This window comes from Hylobates moloch, unplaced genomic scaffold (genome assembly GCF_009828535.3).
Source record: "Hylobates moloch isolate HMO894 unplaced genomic scaffold, HMol_V3 SCAFFOLD_3, whole genome shotgun sequence".
Lineage (NCBI taxonomy): Eukaryota > Metazoa > Chordata > Mammalia > Primates > Hylobatidae > Hylobates > Hylobates moloch.
In genome coordinates this window covers 9,575,503-9,595,089 of record NW_026652278.1, presented here as the reverse complement: position 1 = coordinate 9,595,089, position 19,587 = coordinate 9,575,503, and the positions used below count along the sequence as shown (strand labels likewise).

Below are 19,587 nucleotides of genomic sequence, written 5' to 3'. Positions count from 1 at the left end.
ACACGTGCAGGTGGAAAGGGACAGAGCTCCCATCATCTCGGCAGCAGAACAGTGGATTCCAATGGCACTGTCCACCTATCACACCTCTCAGTTTCCACTCAACCTCACGCATGCCTCCAGAGAGGGCCTGACTCACCTGGTCCCCTGGCTGCCCACTGGGATCAGGGTGCTGTTAGCAAAACAAGGGGACGCCAAATTCACAACCAACACGGGGCACGGGACAGGCACCTGCAGCTGCTGCCCAGAGCTGAGGGTGAACACAGCTCAGGCAGGCTTGTCCAGCTTCTGAGTTATCAGTTCTTCCAACTGCCTCCTGCTACTGGCCAACCCCAGGAGGAGCAACACCTCCATCTCCGCTTCCTCTCTCCCTTCCTTTCCAGGGATTTTTGCTCCTGACTCCATTCATTCACAGTAGCCCTGGTTACTCTGTGGCCCTTTGGAACTCCTCAGCCTCATCTCCGTTTCTTCTGTACTGGGCCCTGCAATTTCTCCCTCTCAGCCACTCCTCCACCCCACACCACACACGGCCCTGGTTTCCATCACACATGTTCTGCTCTTTCTCCTCTTCCCTCTGGGTCCAGACCTTCCTTCCTTGTTTGGACTTTTCTTTCCACCTCCCCCAGGGCAGTCTTTCCCCACTGCAGCACAGGCTCATCACCCTCAGACTGATTCCCTAAGAGAGCCCCTCCCCTTCCCTTTAACAATCCACCTTCTGAGCCCACACTTCAGCTATGAGGTATCTACAGGCACCGTCTAAGCCACTCAGCGTCCAATCACATGCACAAAGTTTAAATTCAGGGCCGGGTGCGGTGGCTCACGCCTGTAATCCCAGCACTTTGGGAGGCCAAGGCAGGTGGATCACTTGAGGTCAGGATTTTGAGACCAGCCTGGCTGATATGGTGAAACCCCATCTCTACTAAAAATACAAAAATCGGCCAGGTGTGGTGGTACATGCCTGTAATCCCAGCTACTTGGGAGGGTGAGGCAGGAGAATCACTTAAACCTGGGAGGCGGAGGTTGCAGTGAGCCGAGATCATGCCATTGCACTCCAGCCTGGGCTACAGAGTGAGACACTGTCTCAAAAAAAAAAAAAAAAAAAAAAAAAGTTTAAACTCAGACCACTTGCTTATCTGGAGACCGGCCTGTTTCATGGCAGGCAGGCCTCAGAAACCTGGCGGCCCCCATCAGGCAGGTGTGAACGCTGCAGCTGGAGTAATCCGCCTGCAATCTGCAGCTGAAGCAAATACCCAATCATCTTCCTACGTCTGCTGCAAAAGAATCTCTTCAAGGTTGTCACCACTTCTTCCTTGGCACTCTGTCCCCTCACATTCGTGGGGCAGAGGCCGCAGTATCAGTCAGGCACACAGCAGTAATGTCGGCTTCACTTGGAAAGTTCTTATTTAATCAATCTTCCATTCTTTATTTTTCCCTTTGATAGCCTCCTCCTCTCCTTCCTTCCATCCCACGTCTGCCTCACTCTGACTTCACCCTGTTTTCCATGAGCATTGGGGCAATTCACAAATGTTACTGCAACCCAGCCTAACACACAGCGCCATGCCCCACAGCACGGCATCCTGCAGGCTCAGATAAAACTACCCACTGAGCCAGCTGGGAGTTACCTACCTTCTCCAAATCCCATTTTAAAACATTTTTTTAAGCTAAAAAGAAATTTAAGCATAAAGTAGTCTAAGCACAAACTCACTATCCCACATCCCTTTATGCAAAGATCAACAAAGCAAAAATCCCCTGTCAGAATCAAGCATCCCAGGAAAAGTTCCCAAGCCCATCTTAAAGACATATTGAACATCTGACACCGGAATCTCCACATTTAGAAAAAGGCAGGATTTTCCTATGCTAAAGAATGGGAAAGTAAGGGACCAGAAAATAAAAGACAGGAAAATTATCTTTTGCTTTAAAGATTCTAAATTAATTCAAAATACAGAATATTGAAATATTCACGCTTAATACTTCACTCTGATGAATTTCAGAATATTTCAACCTGATTCATTTTTCTTCTTTTCTTCCTACCTTGAGAGCATCATCCTAGAGATTTCGTTCTTCTTTTTTTCTTTTTTTTTTTGAGACGTTGTTTCGCTCTTGTCACCCAGGCTGTAGTGCAATGGTGCGATTTTGCTCACGGCAACCTCTGCCTCCCAGGTTCAAGCAATTCTCCTGCCTCAGCCTCCCAAGTAGCTGGGATTATAGGCACCTGCAACCATGCCCAGCTAATTTTTGTATTTTTAGTAGAGACGGAGTTTCACTATGCTGGCCAAGCTGGTCTCAAACTCCTGACCTCAGGTGATCCGCCCGCCTTGGCCTCCCAAAGTGCTGGGATTACAGGCATAAGCCACCATGCCCGGCCCATCCTAGAGGTTTCTGACAGGTCTACTCAATGTCCAAAATGAATAAAGTGACCTGCTCCCCGCCCCCCCCCCCCCCCCCCCCCCCCATGGCTTCTCCTGCTAAGGGGAACAATACTAGAGTGGGAGGAAATTATGCAGAACGAGGAAACCACTTGCAAATCATGCTGAGCCACATTGGAGAAAGGAGGGCTGGGGAATCTTCCACCTGCAGAATGGTCTGGAGGCCTCAGAGCCACAGGGGCCAGGGCAAAACCTTTGAAAACACCTGCAGCTCCCAGGCCTGCAGAGGCCTTGAAAAATGGATGAGACCTCTGTCAGCTGCACCCTGGGCTGACAAAGACCAAAGGGAGCACAGTGCAAACAAGTCACCAGAAACCAGCAGCTCCCACTCCCTTAGGCCAGCGCCTAAGGCCGCTCTTGGCCCCTGAAGTGACATCACTGTCAGCACTTCAGTCTCTGGGCTGCACCCTCGTCTTTGGACCCCAGCCAACATAGGGAACTGCTGCTAACACCGTAACCCCGAGGCAGCTTCTCTGAGGCAATCAGCAGCCAGACAAGATCCACAGCATGAATGAACCGGCATCCAGGAAACCTCCGTGTCTTCAAAACCAGAAATCTCAAAAGAAAGGCAGAAATGGCAGAAAGGAGACAAGTACTGTCTCCCAGCCACAGTCCCGGGCTTGTCTAGGACCTGCCAGGAGATGACCAAGAGTGATCATCGGAGTAGCACAAGACTTTGCAGCAGCAACCTGTGCATTCTAAGGGCTGAAGTAAAAGAAATTGGGATCTGGAAGCCACTACCAGCTAAGTTGCAGTCAATAATCACAGTAATTGTCACGGTAATTAAGGGCTTTTTGAGACACAAGAGTATTTGGAAAACGTACCCTACTCCCACCATAACCATCGGCCTTTACTGAAAGAACAGCTTGAATCATGTGCCCAGAAACATAGACACAAAGGCAAGCAGACACGTGACCGGCAGGTGCAGCAAACACTGAGGACTGCATGACACTTCCCGCAAATAAGCCCAGAGGACTCTGCCAGCCAAAGAACTCCAAAAGCATGGCAAAGTTAGAATGACAGGTTAGAACTCCATCAACTTTAAATTCCCAAAGAAACATCTGGTTCTGGTCCAAGGACCTGCCAATCACAATACCACTTCCAAGGACTAGGACTTTTCCCCATCCTTCAGAACACATTACCGAGAAGGACAGGAGTGTTGCACGGGTGACTAAGCAAAACGGAGGAGAAACAAGGTTTCAAAGCTTAATTTAAATATCTGTAATCAGAGAGTTTAAAAAAATCTTTGTTGGAACTGTAACATATTTGTATTACAATGTCAATTGATGAGATAATTACTAGGTTTAAAAAGTGCTTGAAATAAGTAGGAAACTCATTGGCAGCTCTTCATCCCTCAGCAGTGTTCTGCGGGGGTTCCAGCCAGGCTGCAGGAAAGCAGACTCCGACAATCAATCGCTCAGTGACTCTTGAGTCAATTTGTTCCAACAGCCTCAAGACGAGCTCCCCGTTTCTCCCCTAAAACAAACAAATTCATCCTTTACCATTAAATCAAGTTTCTGTTGCTTCTAGGAAGAAAAAAGGATCTAATCCTGAGAAGCATGTGGGTGAGGAGAACACAGAAAAAAGTGTGAAAATACTTCAGGAAAATATTAATTAGAAATCAGAGATGTGTCACAATCTAGAGGAAAGGAGAGTGACAATCATCCACAATGAATCTGCTTTTCTCTTAAAGAGAGTGCAGCTCTCTGAGAACACACCACGCTGAGCAGGGGGCCATCTCCCAGCCCCATGCTCTATTCCTTGCGAGGCGAGCATGGGGTCCCCTGCCTCATTCTACCCCACCCCACGCGTGCACTGCCTTAGATCTGTCTCTTGCTAGCAGTCTCTGCATTACATATACTTTAAAAAGAGGCATTTGCCCTCTGGCACAGATTCATTAGTCCTCATCATCATCATCGTCACCACCATATATTACCATTTATGCACAGCAACTCTTGAACAAATTGCAAATGTCCATTGCATTTAAGATCATGGAGGCCTTTGTGGCCCAGAAATTCCAGGGCACAGTCAGAATATAGCATATAAAGTAAGAATTCTGGGCCGGGCGCGGTGGCTCACGCCTGTAATCCCAGCACTTTGGGAGGCCGAGGTGGGCGGATCACGAGGTCAGGAGATCGAGACCATCTTGGCTAACACGGTGAAACCCCGTCTCTACTAAAGATACAAAAATTAGCCGGGCGCGGTGGCAGGCGCCTGTAGGAGGCAGGAAAGGCTGAACCTGGGGGACCTGCAGGATCCCACTGCACAGCCTGGGTGAAGGAGATCCGTCATTAAAAGTGGAGTGATTTGGGGAGCAACAGGGAAAACCTGCAGGTAACTACTGCGAGCCAGACCGGCTAGAGACTCCTGTCTTGTATCTGCACAATGACTCCAACAGTTGAGCATCATCGCTCATCATCGCTGAGACTCAGGGATGCCGAACACAGTTAAATAGTCGTTAGGTGTCTGAGTTATAAAATCTCAAGCATAATCTTTACACCACCTCCATCTGACTTGAAAACTCGAGAGCATAACACAGATGAAGTTGCTTGATGGTGTTTGGGGTCACACCAGGAAAAGAGCTGGAGCCAAGACAGGCGTCTCCCGCTGGCAGAGCAGAGCTCAGAGTCCGAGGCCCTGTGGCCTACTGTGATCGCCTCAAGACATGGTGGGCGCTGCCAGGAACAAGCTCACAGCCCTCCTGAACTTTTGCTTTCATTGTCGCCTATAAATGGACTAGCTTCGACTTAATGGAATTCTTGCCTTCGCCTTTCTGAACTTGACATTCCCTTTGATCAGTGAAGTGTGAAGGCAGCTTCCCAGTGCACTGAAAATCTGTGTGCAGTAGCTCTCTGCCTTTCTCAGACACCACTGGCTTCCCACAGGGACAGGACCTCTCTCTGGGTCTTGGGAAATCTCTGAGCCAATCGCAGCCTTATCTAGTCGTCCTTGGAAAGCTCTTTAACACCCACCACAGGAGGGATGATCCTTCAGACCCTCATCACTGAGCTCCTCCAGAGAGCAGCTCTCACCCCAACTGAGCATCAGAATCTCCCAGGAAACTTAAAGGAAAGGTGCCCTAATCCCTCTCCCAGAAACTGATCAATAGGATAGCAAAGGAACCCACCACTGGTCTGAAGTTCCCAGGTGATTCTTCTGAGACAAACAGTCTCAGAAGAGAGTCCCCGCAAACCTGGCTGGGGTCTTTAACCTGTGAGGCTACACAAGCTCAGAGATTTTCTTTCCCAGACCCCAGTGGATCCAACAGAGGACACTCTCAAAGAACTGGGTTCCAGCCCACGCTGGCTACAGCGGCTGATATCTGGAGTCAGCCCAGAGCCTAGCCTCAAAGGTTCTGACCACCTACCTCCTTCTTAAATGTCCAGCTCAGGGGCTGTTCTGCCTGAAAAGCCTCCCAAGACTTCATCCCCTGCACTCAACCCTCTCAGCCTACCCACTCCTACCTTTAGCCTAACCTCCTAGGAAAAGTCCACACTGTTACCATGGTAGTTTAGTCTGTCTCCCTGAACAGGCTGTGAGCCTCAACAGCAGCAATGACAAGTTTTCATCCTCGAATTTCCAATGCCCAACCAATGTTCCCAAATGAATGAATTTGCATTATGATCAAGTATAACTGATAATCCCTATGTCTGCATCATCATGGAAAATTAACACTATTCTTTATACATTGCTTATAAGGCTCAAAAAAAGGAATTATTGATTCAAATGAACATTTCTCAACCCTCAAGCACTTGCCTATTATCATCTTCATAAATTTTTCCACATCCATATACCACCTGCACTATTATTTCCTTCATGTTTTTATTTAAATCAAACTACTTTAATGAAAATATGTTCATGTAAAAGGAAACTTTATCACTAGAAGATAACATGAAAATATCTTCATGACCTTGGGGTGGGCAAAAAACATTCTTAGTCCAAAGCAAAAAGTACTGACCTCAACAGAAAATATAGATGATTGGTCTATATTAAATTTAAGAGCATTTGTTATTCAAAAGACACTTCTACTAGAGTTAAAAATGAGCCAAGAAGTGGGATATTCACTATGCATGTATCTGATACAGGACTCATATTCATCGTATTGTCAAGAAAAACAAACAAACAAACAAAAATCCTCCTATAAATCAACAAGAAAAACAACAGGCAAAAGAACTGAGCACATATTCACAAATGAGGTTATCCTAATGGTAAGTAAGCATTAGTCACTAGTCATCAGGAAAATACAAATTAAGACCACAATGAGATAACAGCATATACCCACCAATATGAAGAAAATAAAGACTGACAATATCAAATGCTGGTAAGGATGTGAAGCAACTAGAACTTTCATTCTCTGCTGGTAGAAGTGTTAACTGGTACAATCAATTTGGAAAAATCTCCAGCAGTACTTAGTCATACACTATGATCCAGCAATTCTTATAGGTAAACATGCAACAAAAATGCATTCATATATGTACCAAAAGACTTTTTCAAGAATAGTCCTAACAGCACCATTTATAATAGCCAAAAATGGAAAACAATCCAAATGCCCATCAACAAGAGAATGAATAAATAACCTGCAGTATAGTCATGCACTAGAATACTATAAATCAATAAAAATAAATGAACCATGCTATATACAACAACATAGACGAATCTCATAAACATCATTTTGAGTAGAAGAAGTCAGACACAAAAGAGCATACAATGTATGATCCTATGAATATTAAATTCAAAACAGGCAAAAGTTGTATCGGATGGTGGTTATCTTTGAGGAGAAGCAGGAGTAATGGTTACTGGCTGGAAGTAGGAAGGAGGCCTGAAGTTGAGACCTCAGAACAAAAATATTTAAAAGACAAAAGGCTGCTAGAAACTGGAAACTCAACTGTATTGAAGGTTCTGCATTTTGAGCTAGTCAACATTTACAGATCTGAGAAAGGGCTTAGACTGTCCCTCCTGGAGAAAATCTAGCTGAATCTTGCCTCATTGAAAAATAAATAAAGAATGAACACTAACGTACAGTCTGTGCAGAAGAAAAAATTCCACCAAAAGAATGTTAAAGGAGGTATACCATCCAAAACACTCAGAGAAATAATGTGACCTTGAAAGTAACTTGATGTGATAGCTAGGAAAATATTTTACCCAGACACTGTTCATCCTTTGTATAATCCAAGAGTCATGGCTTCTACTTGCCATAAAAAAAGAAAAAAAAAAAAAAAACATGCTGAAGAAAAGGATAAACAGAAAAATATTTTAAATAAGGCCAAATAGCAAGAAAACTAAAAGTACAAAAGCAGAATTAAAACCCACAAGGGGCCGGGCGCGGTGGCTCACGCTTGTAATCCCAGCACTTTGGGAGGCCGAGGCGGGCGGATCACAAGGTCAGGAGATCGAGACCACGGTGAAACCCCGTCTCTACTAAAAATACAAAAAATTAGCCGGGCGTGGTGGCGGGCGCCTGTAGTCCCAGCTACTCGGAGAGGCTGAGGCAGGAGAATGGCGTGAACCCGGGAGGCGGAGCTTGCAGTGAGCCGAGATTGCGCCACTGCACTCCAGCCTGGGTGACACAGCGAGACTCCGTCTCACAAAAAAAAAAAAAAAAACCCACAAGGAAGATCTATTCTTTATGAATGGGGGTCTTTGTCAACACAGTAAAGAAAAATAAATAAAGGTATAAGAATTGAAAAGGAGAAAACAAAATTGTCATTATTTCATATACAACATGATTTTGTACTTAAATATCAAATAATATGTGATTAACAAGTTTAGCAAGATTGCTGAATATAAAAATCAACATTCAAAAATTAACTATATACCTGTAGTCTACCAATAAAGAGTAGAAAATTGAAATTAAAAGTATCCCAGAATAGCGAGTATCAAAGATAAATCTATTAAAAGATATATAAGACCTCTAGGGATAAATTTCTGTGAGCAATATTAAAGAAGGTCTAATAAGTGGAGAGATATACCATGTTCATGGATTAGAAGTCAATATTGTAAATGTGTTCATTCTCCCAAATTGATTCGTAAAATCAATGCAAATCTAAATCAAAATTCCAAGAACTTGACTTGACATCATGTAGAACTTGACTACATGATGTAAATGTGTGTGTGTGTGTTTACAAGTACACACAATGGGTCAAGAATAAACACAACTTTTAAAGAAGAATGGGTCCTGCTCTACCAGATGTCAAGATTTTTTATAAACCTACAGTAATTAAGAAAGCAAGACATTTCAAGCATGGGTAGAAAAATGAATTAATAATAAAGATTAGTGAGCTGAAAACAAAGCCAGGCATATATGAATACTTGATATCCAACAGACAGGTGGCACTGCAAAATAGTGCCTTTTCATTTGGTACTTAGTACTTGTCTTAGTCTATTCAAATTGCCATACCAGATTATAAACAATAGAAATTCGTTTCTCACATTTCCTTTTTTTTTTTTGAGACAGAGTCTCACTCTGTAGCCCAAGCTGGAGTGCAGTGGCACAATCTTGGCTCACTGCAACCTCCACCTCCAGGGCTCAAGTGATTCTCGTGACTCAGCCTCCCGAGTAGCTGGGACTACAGGCATGCATCACCACGCCAGGGTAATTTTTTGTATTTTAGTAGAGACGGGGTTTCACCACATTGCCCAGGGTGGTCTCAAACTCCTGAGCTCAGGTGATCTGCCTGCCTCAGCCTCCCAAAGTGCTGGAATTACAGGAGTGAGCCACCACGCCCAGCCTATTTCTCACATTTCTAAAAGCTGAGAAGTCCAAGATCAAGGCACCAACAGATTCAGTGTCTGATGAGGGCCTGGTTCATATACAGTGGCTATCCTTTCCCTGTGCCCTAACATGGAGGAAAGGCCAAGGGAGCTCTTGCGGGTCTCTTTTATAGGTTCACTAATCCCATTCATGAGAATTCCACCCTCATGATCTAATCACCGCCCCCCGCCCCCCACCACACACACACACAAAGGCCCTACCCCCAAATACCATCACCTTGTGGGTTAGCATTTCAACAAACACATTCTGTGGGGACATGATCAGTTTATAGCATGTGTTTACTGCTTTCATAGTCAAATGTTTAATAAGCCAGGAAAGAAATCTACTTTCACCACAAGACCAACTTCCACCACAAGTGGTTTAAGTGCCAATTTTTTTTTTGTAAAGTTTTAGGGCATAACATGGTAAATTTGGTTTTCTGTTAAATCCATCCAAGAATCAGTAATACAGAATAAAGAGGGTTTTATCACAGAAGCTTTGAGAAGATGGAAACAAGATAGATCACAGTATGCCAAGAACAAACTCCCCAAGAGCAACAGAAGCACGTGTGCTCGCCCTTGTCATGGGGATTCTGAGGAGGTAAAGCTCTAGAATGTCTCCCCTGTAAGTGGACCAGCATGTACTTGGTCAATAAGAACCACACTTGGGGTCAAGTGGCTGATACAAATGAATGAAATTTCATGCCACCTATGGGTGCTACCGAGCACATCAGAACATCAGAGTTCTGCCCCCCTAAACCCTTGTCTGGGAAGTATTTCTAGGCTGACAAGTCCACTGTGCCTATGGTTTCAGACCAAGGTTTCTGAAGCCTATAGCTGCAGACTGGCCACACTGCTCATGTGGCATTCATAAACACACTCAGTTTACAGACATGTCTACTGCAGGCTACAGCCAGCCCAGGACCCCTAATCAAACCCAGTGAAGGCCCTGCCACAAACCCATTATTGGAAAAACAAAATAAAACTCTCCACATTGTAAAGGAATGCTATAAAATCCTTCAAAGGCACATGTTTCATTTTAGAGACTAAAGAATAACTTTTTAGGCATGTTTGACATGGTGCAGAAAGTGGAAAATAGCAAGGAGCAGGGGTACCTTTGGTTTCCCAGTGCCCACATTGCTTGGGCTTCCTAACCACCGTCTGTCCAGAGGAGTGTGACTCTGTCCCAATTCTGGCTCCTCAACTCCCCTGTCACTCCCATAGGAGTCTGAAATACAGGCATGGCAGTTTATCATGTCTACTATGTTGGTAAAATCCTCCAGAATCAGGGGTCTGGGAATAGCTGCGCCAGATGCCAAGAAGGAAGACCCAACTTAGCCCCAGGGAACTGTCTGGTTACGCAATGAAAAGAAGAGGCTCATAACAAGGGCTGGGATGAAAAACCAAACTGTCTGTGATGCCATGAAAAACCCTCAAGCTTAAAACACACACAAATATACATTAAGTTGGCCAATCCTCAAGTATAGTGCCTGATTGAGGCCTCAAACTTCTTCCAGTCAAGGCACGAGGGAGATGCATCAAGCAAGCTTGCATTCACCAACATGTATCAGGGAAACCATCCTACTTCCATCCTGGTAGGAGATCACGTTTCTTTCTTTTTTTCTTTTTTTTTTTTTTTTTTGGTGGGACAGAGTCTCGCTCTGTCACCCAGGCTGGAGTGCAACGGCGTGATCTTGGCTCACTGCAACCTCCGCCTCCTGGGTTCAATCAATTCTCTTGTCTCAGCCTCTTGAGCAGCTGGGATTACAAGTGCATGCTGCCAGGCCTGGCTAATTTTTGTATTTTTAGTAGAGACAAGGTTTCACCATGTTGGCCAGGCTGGTCTTGAACTCCTGACCTTAGGTAATCCACCCACCTTGGCCTCCCAAAGTGCTAGGATTGCAGGCTTGAGCCACCGCACCTGGCTGATCATGTTTCTTTCCTATAGATCTTGCTCTAAGAACTGAAATCAAAGACCACTTCCTTGAAAGGGCCAGCTGCTGTTCTGGGTCATAGAGAACCCATTTGAGCATATGTAGAGCACCTGTTCTGTTCACCATGATGCTGGCTGTACCACAATGTGGGTACTCAACAAACAGGTTCACCTTTGTCAAGTGCTGCTACCAACATTGGTCTATCCAGAGATGAGTCAGACAAGGCCCCTGCTCTTAAGCATTCACAGGCTTTCAGAACCAAAGAACCGTGCACAGGAATCACTGTGATATGAGAAAGGAGGGAACCAGGACCATGAGAAAGAAGCACAGGAAACTAAAGAGAGGTGATCAGAGGAGGCCTCCTGGAAGTGGGATTGCAGAGCACTGAACTTCTAAGGCAGAGGCTGACAAACTACAGCCTGAGTAAAGGTCAAATACAGCCCACCGCCTGTTTTTGTATTATCTGTGAAATAAGAATAAATTTTAAATATTTTAAGGGTTACGTTGTAAATGGTTATATAAGCACTTATATCATATCCTTGATTTTGCCTCTTAGCTACTAAAGCATAAAATATTTACAATCTGATCCTTTAAAGAAGTTTGCCAGCCCCTGTTCTAAGGCACACAAAAGACCCAAGATGGTAAATTAAAGTCCTAGCTAACTAATGTTTGCTGAGAGCTTACTGTGTGCTGTGTGCTACACTGTGCAGACATTATTTAATCTTCACAATATGCCTATAAGATTAATATTATTCCCACTTCACAGAGGAGGAAACTGAGTCATAGAGAAGTTAGTAACTTGTCCAGAGTCTGGCAGCCAGAAGTTAGTAACTTATCCAAAGTCTCGAGTGTAAGTCTGATCCCTAAGCTGTCCTCTCAATCACCAACTTTGATGCTTGTCCAATTCCCTATAGAGAGAATATGTGAGCAGAGGCTTAAAGCTTAGGACACATGTAAAAAACAAGCCCTCATCTGGCTGCAAACAAAGGGAAGCAGAGGCCAGAAAATGGGTAGTAAAATCATGGTGGGAATTGCCAAGTAGAGAATAATCCTGCAATTAATGCATGGTAAATAACATGGCATAAGGTAATTTCATTGCAACAAAAGCTGTTTACAGTAGCAAAAAATTGGAAACAACATAAATGTCTATTATTAGATGTTTATATTATGGAATGTCATGTAACCTTTGAAAAAAGAAGGTCATGCTTTATCTTCATTGTATTGATCAGCTACTGCTGTATAACAAGGAACCCCTAACTCTTAATGGCACACAATTGGCATTTACTTTCAGGTGTCTGTAGATTAGTTGAGCTCAGCTGGGTAGCTCTGGGTTGCTGGTTGGGCCCACATCTCTTCCACTTATTGCTCAGCCTCCTAGGACCAGTGGTCTAGGTATGCACACTCTTCTCGTGGAGATGCAAGAGGCCCAAGAGACAAATGGAAACAAACAAAGCTTGGGCTCAGAACTGACACATGATCCCTTCACCTTCATCTATTGGCCTAAACAAGGCTCATGGACCAGCCCAAAGCCAAGGGACTTCCAGCTTTGGCAAAGGGAACTAAAGAGTTACACAGCAAAGGGTGTGGACACGAGAAGAGGTGAAGAATTAGTTAGAATGATGACTCAACCAACTTCTTAAACTATTACAAAACAACATCTAAAATGTAGTTTGATACTTGCCACAGCTGACACTACTCCTTAATCACAGTGACAGCCATGTACATGTTCTCTTCCTCAAAAGCTAAAGTTCCATAAGGATGACTTCTACATCTGAGATGAGCCTTTTAACCCCATCCACTCTCATAACTCAATGTAGTTAACATCGCCTGTACTGCCCACTGCCTTGCAAATGAAGTGGTTGACATCTGCTCTGCCAGCCACCTTGAACATAATGTAGTTGTCACGTATACCAGCCCAACATTCTGCCACACTGCCTTCAAAGCCCCCCAGTGCAACCTGAGTAGATCCTGAAAGGAGGATGGACTCAGGGTTCTGAGAATGCCCAGTTCTGCACTTGAGGCCACACCTTGCTTGTTCAGGTGCCTGACTCTAGGCCTGTGTTCCTAACAGCCACACCACCCTGCCACATGTGCCCTGCCTCCATGGCCACCATCTGTCGGTTGCATGTCAGGGATCTCCTCAGCTGCTTTTCTCCTCCAAGGTTATCCTCGACCCCCTTCTTTTTTTTTTTTTTTTTTTTTGTAGTAAAAGTTTCACAGGCTAAAATCACATATAGGGCATTCAATGAACCAGAGCCGTGATGGCTGCCTATGAGACCAGTGATCCCAACCTGACAGAGCTTTGAAGCCAAAGCCAGGGGAACAATCCTGGGTGGGCCAGTAGGGAGGGGTGTACCCATGGCAGAAAAGGAGGCAAATTCAGACGTGTGTGTGTGTGTGTGTGTGTGTGTGTGTGTAATTGAGTCTTCAAAAATATTTCTGAAAATGTCTCCTCAAAAGTTTAAGAACTTCCGATTCTGATAATAAAGAACTAAGATAATTCAAACCAACCCTTCTGCTGAAGCTACTCAAAAAAATCTGGGCAAAATATGTTTAAAAGCACTTAAAAAATAACAAGGCAGTGAAGAAATATGTTTATTTCTTCACAAGGCAGTGAAGAAGTCCCAGGATCCGATCTGATGGCAGCAAGACCCAGGGAGGCAAGACCAACTCTCAAAGCCACATCAGCCCTGTGGCATTTGTAATCCTGAAGAAACAGCTGGTGTTTTATCAGCCTGCCTGGGCACAAAATGCCAATGTCCAAGGTCCACTCAAGGTGAGGAGTCCTATTACCCCCTATTTAGAGAAGACCCCAAAGCACCACACTGTCAGGGTTAAGCAGCAGAAACACAGCCATAGCGTGCACTGTGCAGAATGCACTCTCCCGGTCCGATGAGTCCTCTCAATGGGCAATGGGTGGAGTGCACGCCTGCCCACTTTAAGAAGGAATATACTTTACATTTGGTGAATGACCACAGAAGGTCACTGTTGTTGACATCTGTTTTCACTTGAGGATGCACTATCAGTCATCTCTATGATTTCTTTGATGGCGAGTTCTTGGTTAGAAACACTGCCCCAAATCATTACGTTGTGCTTAAGGAAGCACGCACTTCCATCTGTGACAATCAACTCTGTAACATTGTTTATGGACTTACATGGCAGCTAAAGTCCTGCCTCTGTAAATGCAAAGTTGTGAAATGCATCATTTATTTTAAGCCAACCAAAAAGTCTAGAATCAGAAAATCTTGGGTTCAAATCCCTGTTTTACCACGTAGAAGCTGCATAACCCTTGGTAAACTATGCACATTACCATGTCTCATTTTCCTCATCTGTAAAATATGGATAATAATGATAATAATAATACCCATAGTCAGAGGGGCACTAGGGGATGTCAAATACTCAGCCAAGTGCCTGGCTACTACATAAGCGCTTAATAAATGGCTGTTATTACTAGTACTAATTTTAGCAGAAATGTGATCCTGGTTACCACAGTTTAGAATAATAACGATACAATAATAATAATGGTAGTAGTTAATAGTAATAGCTGTAGCTCATGGGCCAGAGATTGTTCATGAGTCTCAAAATAATACCTTTGAACATTCCAAGGTGAGTAATTAAAGGTGCACTATGTTCATGACTGTGAGATGCTGGCCTAGCACTGCATATTTTGCAAGTAGATTTGATCTCTGACCCCAGAGGCTCCTGGGTCAGGCTGGGAGATAAGAAATGCACACTCAAGGCCATGGGCAGCTAAGAGGTCTCACAAGAAAGGAAAAGATGTTGTCTTTGAGGAGAGAGAGGTGGGGAAAGCAACCAAGAGCTCCAGGAAATTCAAAACTGACTGCAGTTGAATCAGAAAATCTGGCTGTGAGTAGTGAGGCAGTGCACAAGTGTGAGTGTGGTGCAGAAGCTGCCGTGAATGTTCTCGCCCCCGCACCATGGATCGGAATAGACAGCAGGCCCCAGGCAGCCCCACACTTGGGAATCTGTAGTCGGGCTGCTGCACCAGGGGCCTGTGCCCGCCCACCCTCCCTGAACAGGGCCTAGGGCTGGTGTAGGGCTCTCCGAGAGCCTCACTTACTCTCTCTGACACCTTCACGGGCCACACGGACATTGTGATCATCGCTGGCAGCCTTCTCAGAGCTCTTGGTTCTTATAACTTTTTTGTTGCTGTGTTTACCTAAAGGGGAAGAGAGAGATGCCTTTACTTTCATATACATCAGAGCTGGTTCAGGACGCTAAGAGTTCAACTGTCCTCTCCTGCACAGCAGCCATCTCCCCTTCTGCTCCCCTGTCCCTAAAGATGGTGTCTTGGACTTTAAGGAGTCTCTAGTAAAAGGAAAGGAAATGTGTTATTAGCAACACCCAGGAGAAAAACACTCCTAATAAAAACAATGTTACCTGCACGTTGTTACTATTATAAGACTGAAGATCACGCCTGTAATCCCAGCACTTTGGGAGGCTGAGGTGGGTGGATCACAAGGTCAGGAGATCAAGACCATCCTGGCTAACATGGTGAAACCCCGTCTCTACTAAAAATACAAAAAATTAGCCAGGCGTGGTGGCGGGCACCTGTAGTCCCAGCTACTTGGGAGGCTGAGGCAGAAGAATGGCATGAACCCAGGAGGCAGAGCTTGCAGTGAGCCGAGATTGCGCCACTGCACTCCAGCCTGGGTGACAGAGCGAGATTCTGTCTCAAAAAAAAAGACTGAAGAATACTTTTGGGTAGTACATTTGACCCTCACTGAGGCCCAGAGACATCATTTGTAGTTTCTGGAACTGGAAGTGGAGCCTCAGACTTGTGACCCTAAAGCTAGCATTTTCTACCCTGCTGGGCTTCTCCAACCTAACTCTCTCCCAGGCCCTGGCTTGGTACCTATGGGTAAAGATGCTGCCCCATTTGGGGAGCCTCCTTGCCATAGCCTGAGACACCTGCCTGCCACGCTCCTGATGGTCCCTTGGCTCCTTTTCACACTGCACTCCCTCCCCCTGCTCCAGCAACACTGGCCTCCTTTTAGCCTTCAGTTCATGCTTCTTCCTCACCAGAACTTTGTACTATGCTGTTCCTCCTCCTGGAGCTCCCTTCCCTTCCCTTCCCTTCCCTTCCCTTCCCTTCCCTTCCCTTCCCTTCCCTTCCCTTCCCTTCCCTTCCCCTCCCTTCCCCTCCCTTCCCCTCCCTTCCCCTCCCCTCCCCTCCCCTCCCCTCCCCTCCCCTCCCTTCCCTTCCCTTCCCTTCCCTCTCAAGCTAATTAGCTCCTGCTGATCCTGAAAATCTCAGCTCTGGCATCACCTCCTTAAACTTTCCTGACTTCCCGATCAGAACTTTGTACTATGTTGTTCCTCCTCCTGGAGTGTCCTTCCCTTCACTCATAAGCTAATTAGCTCCTACTGATCCTGAAAATCTCAGCTCTGGCATTGCTTCCTTAAACTTTCCCGACCTCCCCACCAAATCAAATCCACTTTGATGGAAGTTGATAGCACCTGTTTTGGGTCAGGTTGCCTCTAGGTAGAGCCTGGTGCAGGGGTTTGGATGCACAAGGTGTATTGAAGGAGAGGGGGAGGAAGGGAAGCAGGATGGGGTGAGGAAAGGAGCTAAGCAAGGCTGTGGTCTCAGCCAGAGTCAGGCTCAGCCCATCCCACAGGAGCTCTGGAGCAGCAACTGCACACAGGGTTGCCCTGACTTGGGACAAAGAGCTGTCATTTCTACTGCAGTTGGCTTCTGACTACAGCCTGAGAGTGGGAGACGTAGCCTTCCGAGGGTTCTTCTGCAGAGGTGGAAGCAGGTGTGAGCTGCCTGAAGAGGAGACTCCTGGTATCTGGGGGCTGTGTGTCCCTGTGGGGAAAGAAGACTTGGGCAGGGCACTGGCAGCCACACCGCAGCTCTACACCCATCTTGGGTGGCAGCATCCCAGTGGCAATGGGACGTGTCTGTTGATGAGACAGGGATGATGTCTGGCTTTGCTCACTGCTCTGTCTCCAGAGTCTGAGACTTAGGAGGCTGTGATGAATGAATGAATGCATGATTGAACAAATGAACAAGTCGGTGAGTGACAAACAGAAACAAGAGGGAGGGCAGGTCTATGGAGAAAGAAACTTAGCTTGAACTTTAAAAGCCAGTTGAAATACCAAAATCAGCTGGTGGATTCTGCCAATAATGAAATCATTTCCGACTATGTTACAGCCACCCGCTAAAAGGACACTTATTAAGAAAACCTTAAATTTTCAAGAAATTCAAGGGGTACATGGGGCCAAGCCAAAGGAAACCCCCTTTTTGTTATATTCTTGGGTGGTACCTGCTGGAAGTATCTTTCATTTCCATGTAAGCTGAAAAGAAAATTAAAAAATTAAGTGCCCCCATTAGTGTCTGGAAGCCAATTAACTGAAACTTCTGTAAAGGCCAGAGGAGGAAGGCAAGTCAGAGACCTGAACCCACATCTCTGCCCGACACTGCTTTGGCCTGTGTCCTGCTTCTGTGGGCGGGAACATCCCAGCTGGTGGGAAAACCGTGGAAGAAGGCCACCTCCCTAAGAGCCTGACCAGGACTCCGTAAAGGCCTTAGTGGCTCCACAAAATCAGGAGCATAACTTTTGATAAGGCTGAGTTGGATTTTACAGAAACATAAGATGTTTTAAGAAAAGGAAAGAAATAAGTCTCACGAAATATGTGAGAAAAAAGTCAAAGTTCTGGAAAATAATGCCCCATTCCAGCCTTCCCCAGAAGATGGGATTCACGACAGCCTTCCTTCAGCCAGGGCTGCCTCCCTGGGGCCTCCATGGAACAGGCAGTGAGAGAGGGAGCCAGGCAGCCCCCCAGCACTATGGCCTGGGCAGCTCCCAATACTATGGCCTGGGCAGCTTCCAATGACATGGCCTAGGCAACCCCCCTGCCCCCAAAATCATGGCCTGGAAAGCCCCCAACACCACAGCCTGGGCAGCCTCCACACCATAGCCCAGCCAGCCCCCACACTACAACACCATGGCCCGGGCAGCTCCCAATACCATGGCCTGCGCAGCTTCTAATACCATGGTTTAGGCACCCCCCACCAACCCTGCAACCATAATACCATGGCCTGGGCAGCCCCCACACCACAGCCTGGACAGCCCGCAATACCATGGCTTGGGCAGACCCCACACCATGGCCCTGCCAGCCCCCACACCACAACACCATGGCCCAGGCACCCCAGGCCCTGGCAGATTCAGGCCTGTGAGCAAATGGCCCCGCTCGGCTCTGGGACTCCAGTGAAAGTCTGGATGCCAGGCGAAGGTCCTGCTACACTGAGAGTGTGACTCCCCTGGCAAGGGGATGGAGGGTAGGATCAACATGTGGGGAACAGACTCCCCAAAAGGAGTGGCAGATGGGGCTGAGACAGCAGGCAGGGGCCCAGCGCCTTCGCTGGGGAGGAGGCAGCTGGTGGTTGGAAGTGCAGGCCTAATGGCCTGGTTCCAGTCTGGGGTGCTGCCAGGTCTGCCCCTGTACCCTCAGGTATGTCCTGGAATGACCTCGTCACCTCTCTACACTTCAGTTCCCTCATCAGTGAAAGGAGAAGGCAACAATACCTGCCACGGTGGAAGTTACCAGCAGGAAACAAAAATGCTGCCTGACGTGCTTCGGATGGCCCTGGCCTGCAGCCTCGCTGAGCAAGACCTCTGTCTTCTCACCCATCACAAAGAGCTATTCCAGTTGCTAGAGGAATAACAGCTAATGTGCATAGCATGGTTCAAAATTGACAAGGCATTTTCACATAGATTCTAACAGGGTCCTTGCACACCATTTTATAGATGAGGCCACAGATGCTCAGAGGGGAGAAGACAGCTGCCCAAGGTCATGGACAGAGCAAGGAGGGGACAGAGCTGGAGAATGATTCCAAATCCAAGCCCTTCATGGACAGCACACAGGGCCCCCCTTCATAGCCCCTTCCTCTCTCCTAACAAGAAAGGCAGCATATGGTCCATGCAGATGAAAAAAGAAAGCAAAATGGAAACAGTGTGCAGAGAAGGGGCCAGGATCAATGCAGCATCTCCATCTGGGCTGCGTGACAAAACCGAATCCCTTAAAAGTAGCAAACTGAATTGCCAATGCGGGCCACATGTTCTATTCTGGTCTACAGTGATAAATATAATTCTTCGTTAATAGAGAACTATTTTCCCCCTCACTATACAAAGGGCTTACAGTAGCAACCCCCAGAAGCCAGAAAAAAAAAAAATGCTTTGCTGCAATTTTGCATTTTCCCCAGGAAATTCCAGTCCAACAGGCTCTGCATTCCTATAGTGAAGGACCCAGCCCAGGGCTCTGAGGTCCTTGCCTGCTTCTGCTTAAGGAACCCACATTAGGAGAAAAAAATGAACAAAGAGGTTTTCTGGGGCTCCCCAGAATTGCAGCATTAAGGCTAAATCACCACATACACACCAGATCTGCTGGGAGGATCTGCTGGGAACCCTCACACAGGGAGAGCCAGGAGAACTTCACAGGTGAACATGAAA

The 19,587-nt window shown here is 46.3% G+C and overlaps 1 protein-coding gene across 1 annotated transcript in view; it reads right to left on the bottom strand.

Annotated features, from left to right (window-relative positions):
- Nucleotides 1-19,587, bottom strand: part of CPXM2 (carboxypeptidase X, M14 family member 2) — a 153,398-nt gene that overhangs the window by 126,371 nt on the left and 7,440 nt on the right. The window contains exon 2 of the mRNA XM_032175790.2: nt 15,189-15,287. Coding sequence (XP_032031681.1) covers nt 15,189-15,287 — 99 coding nt within the window. The remainder of the gene's footprint in view (nt 1-15,188; nt 15,288-19,587) is intronic.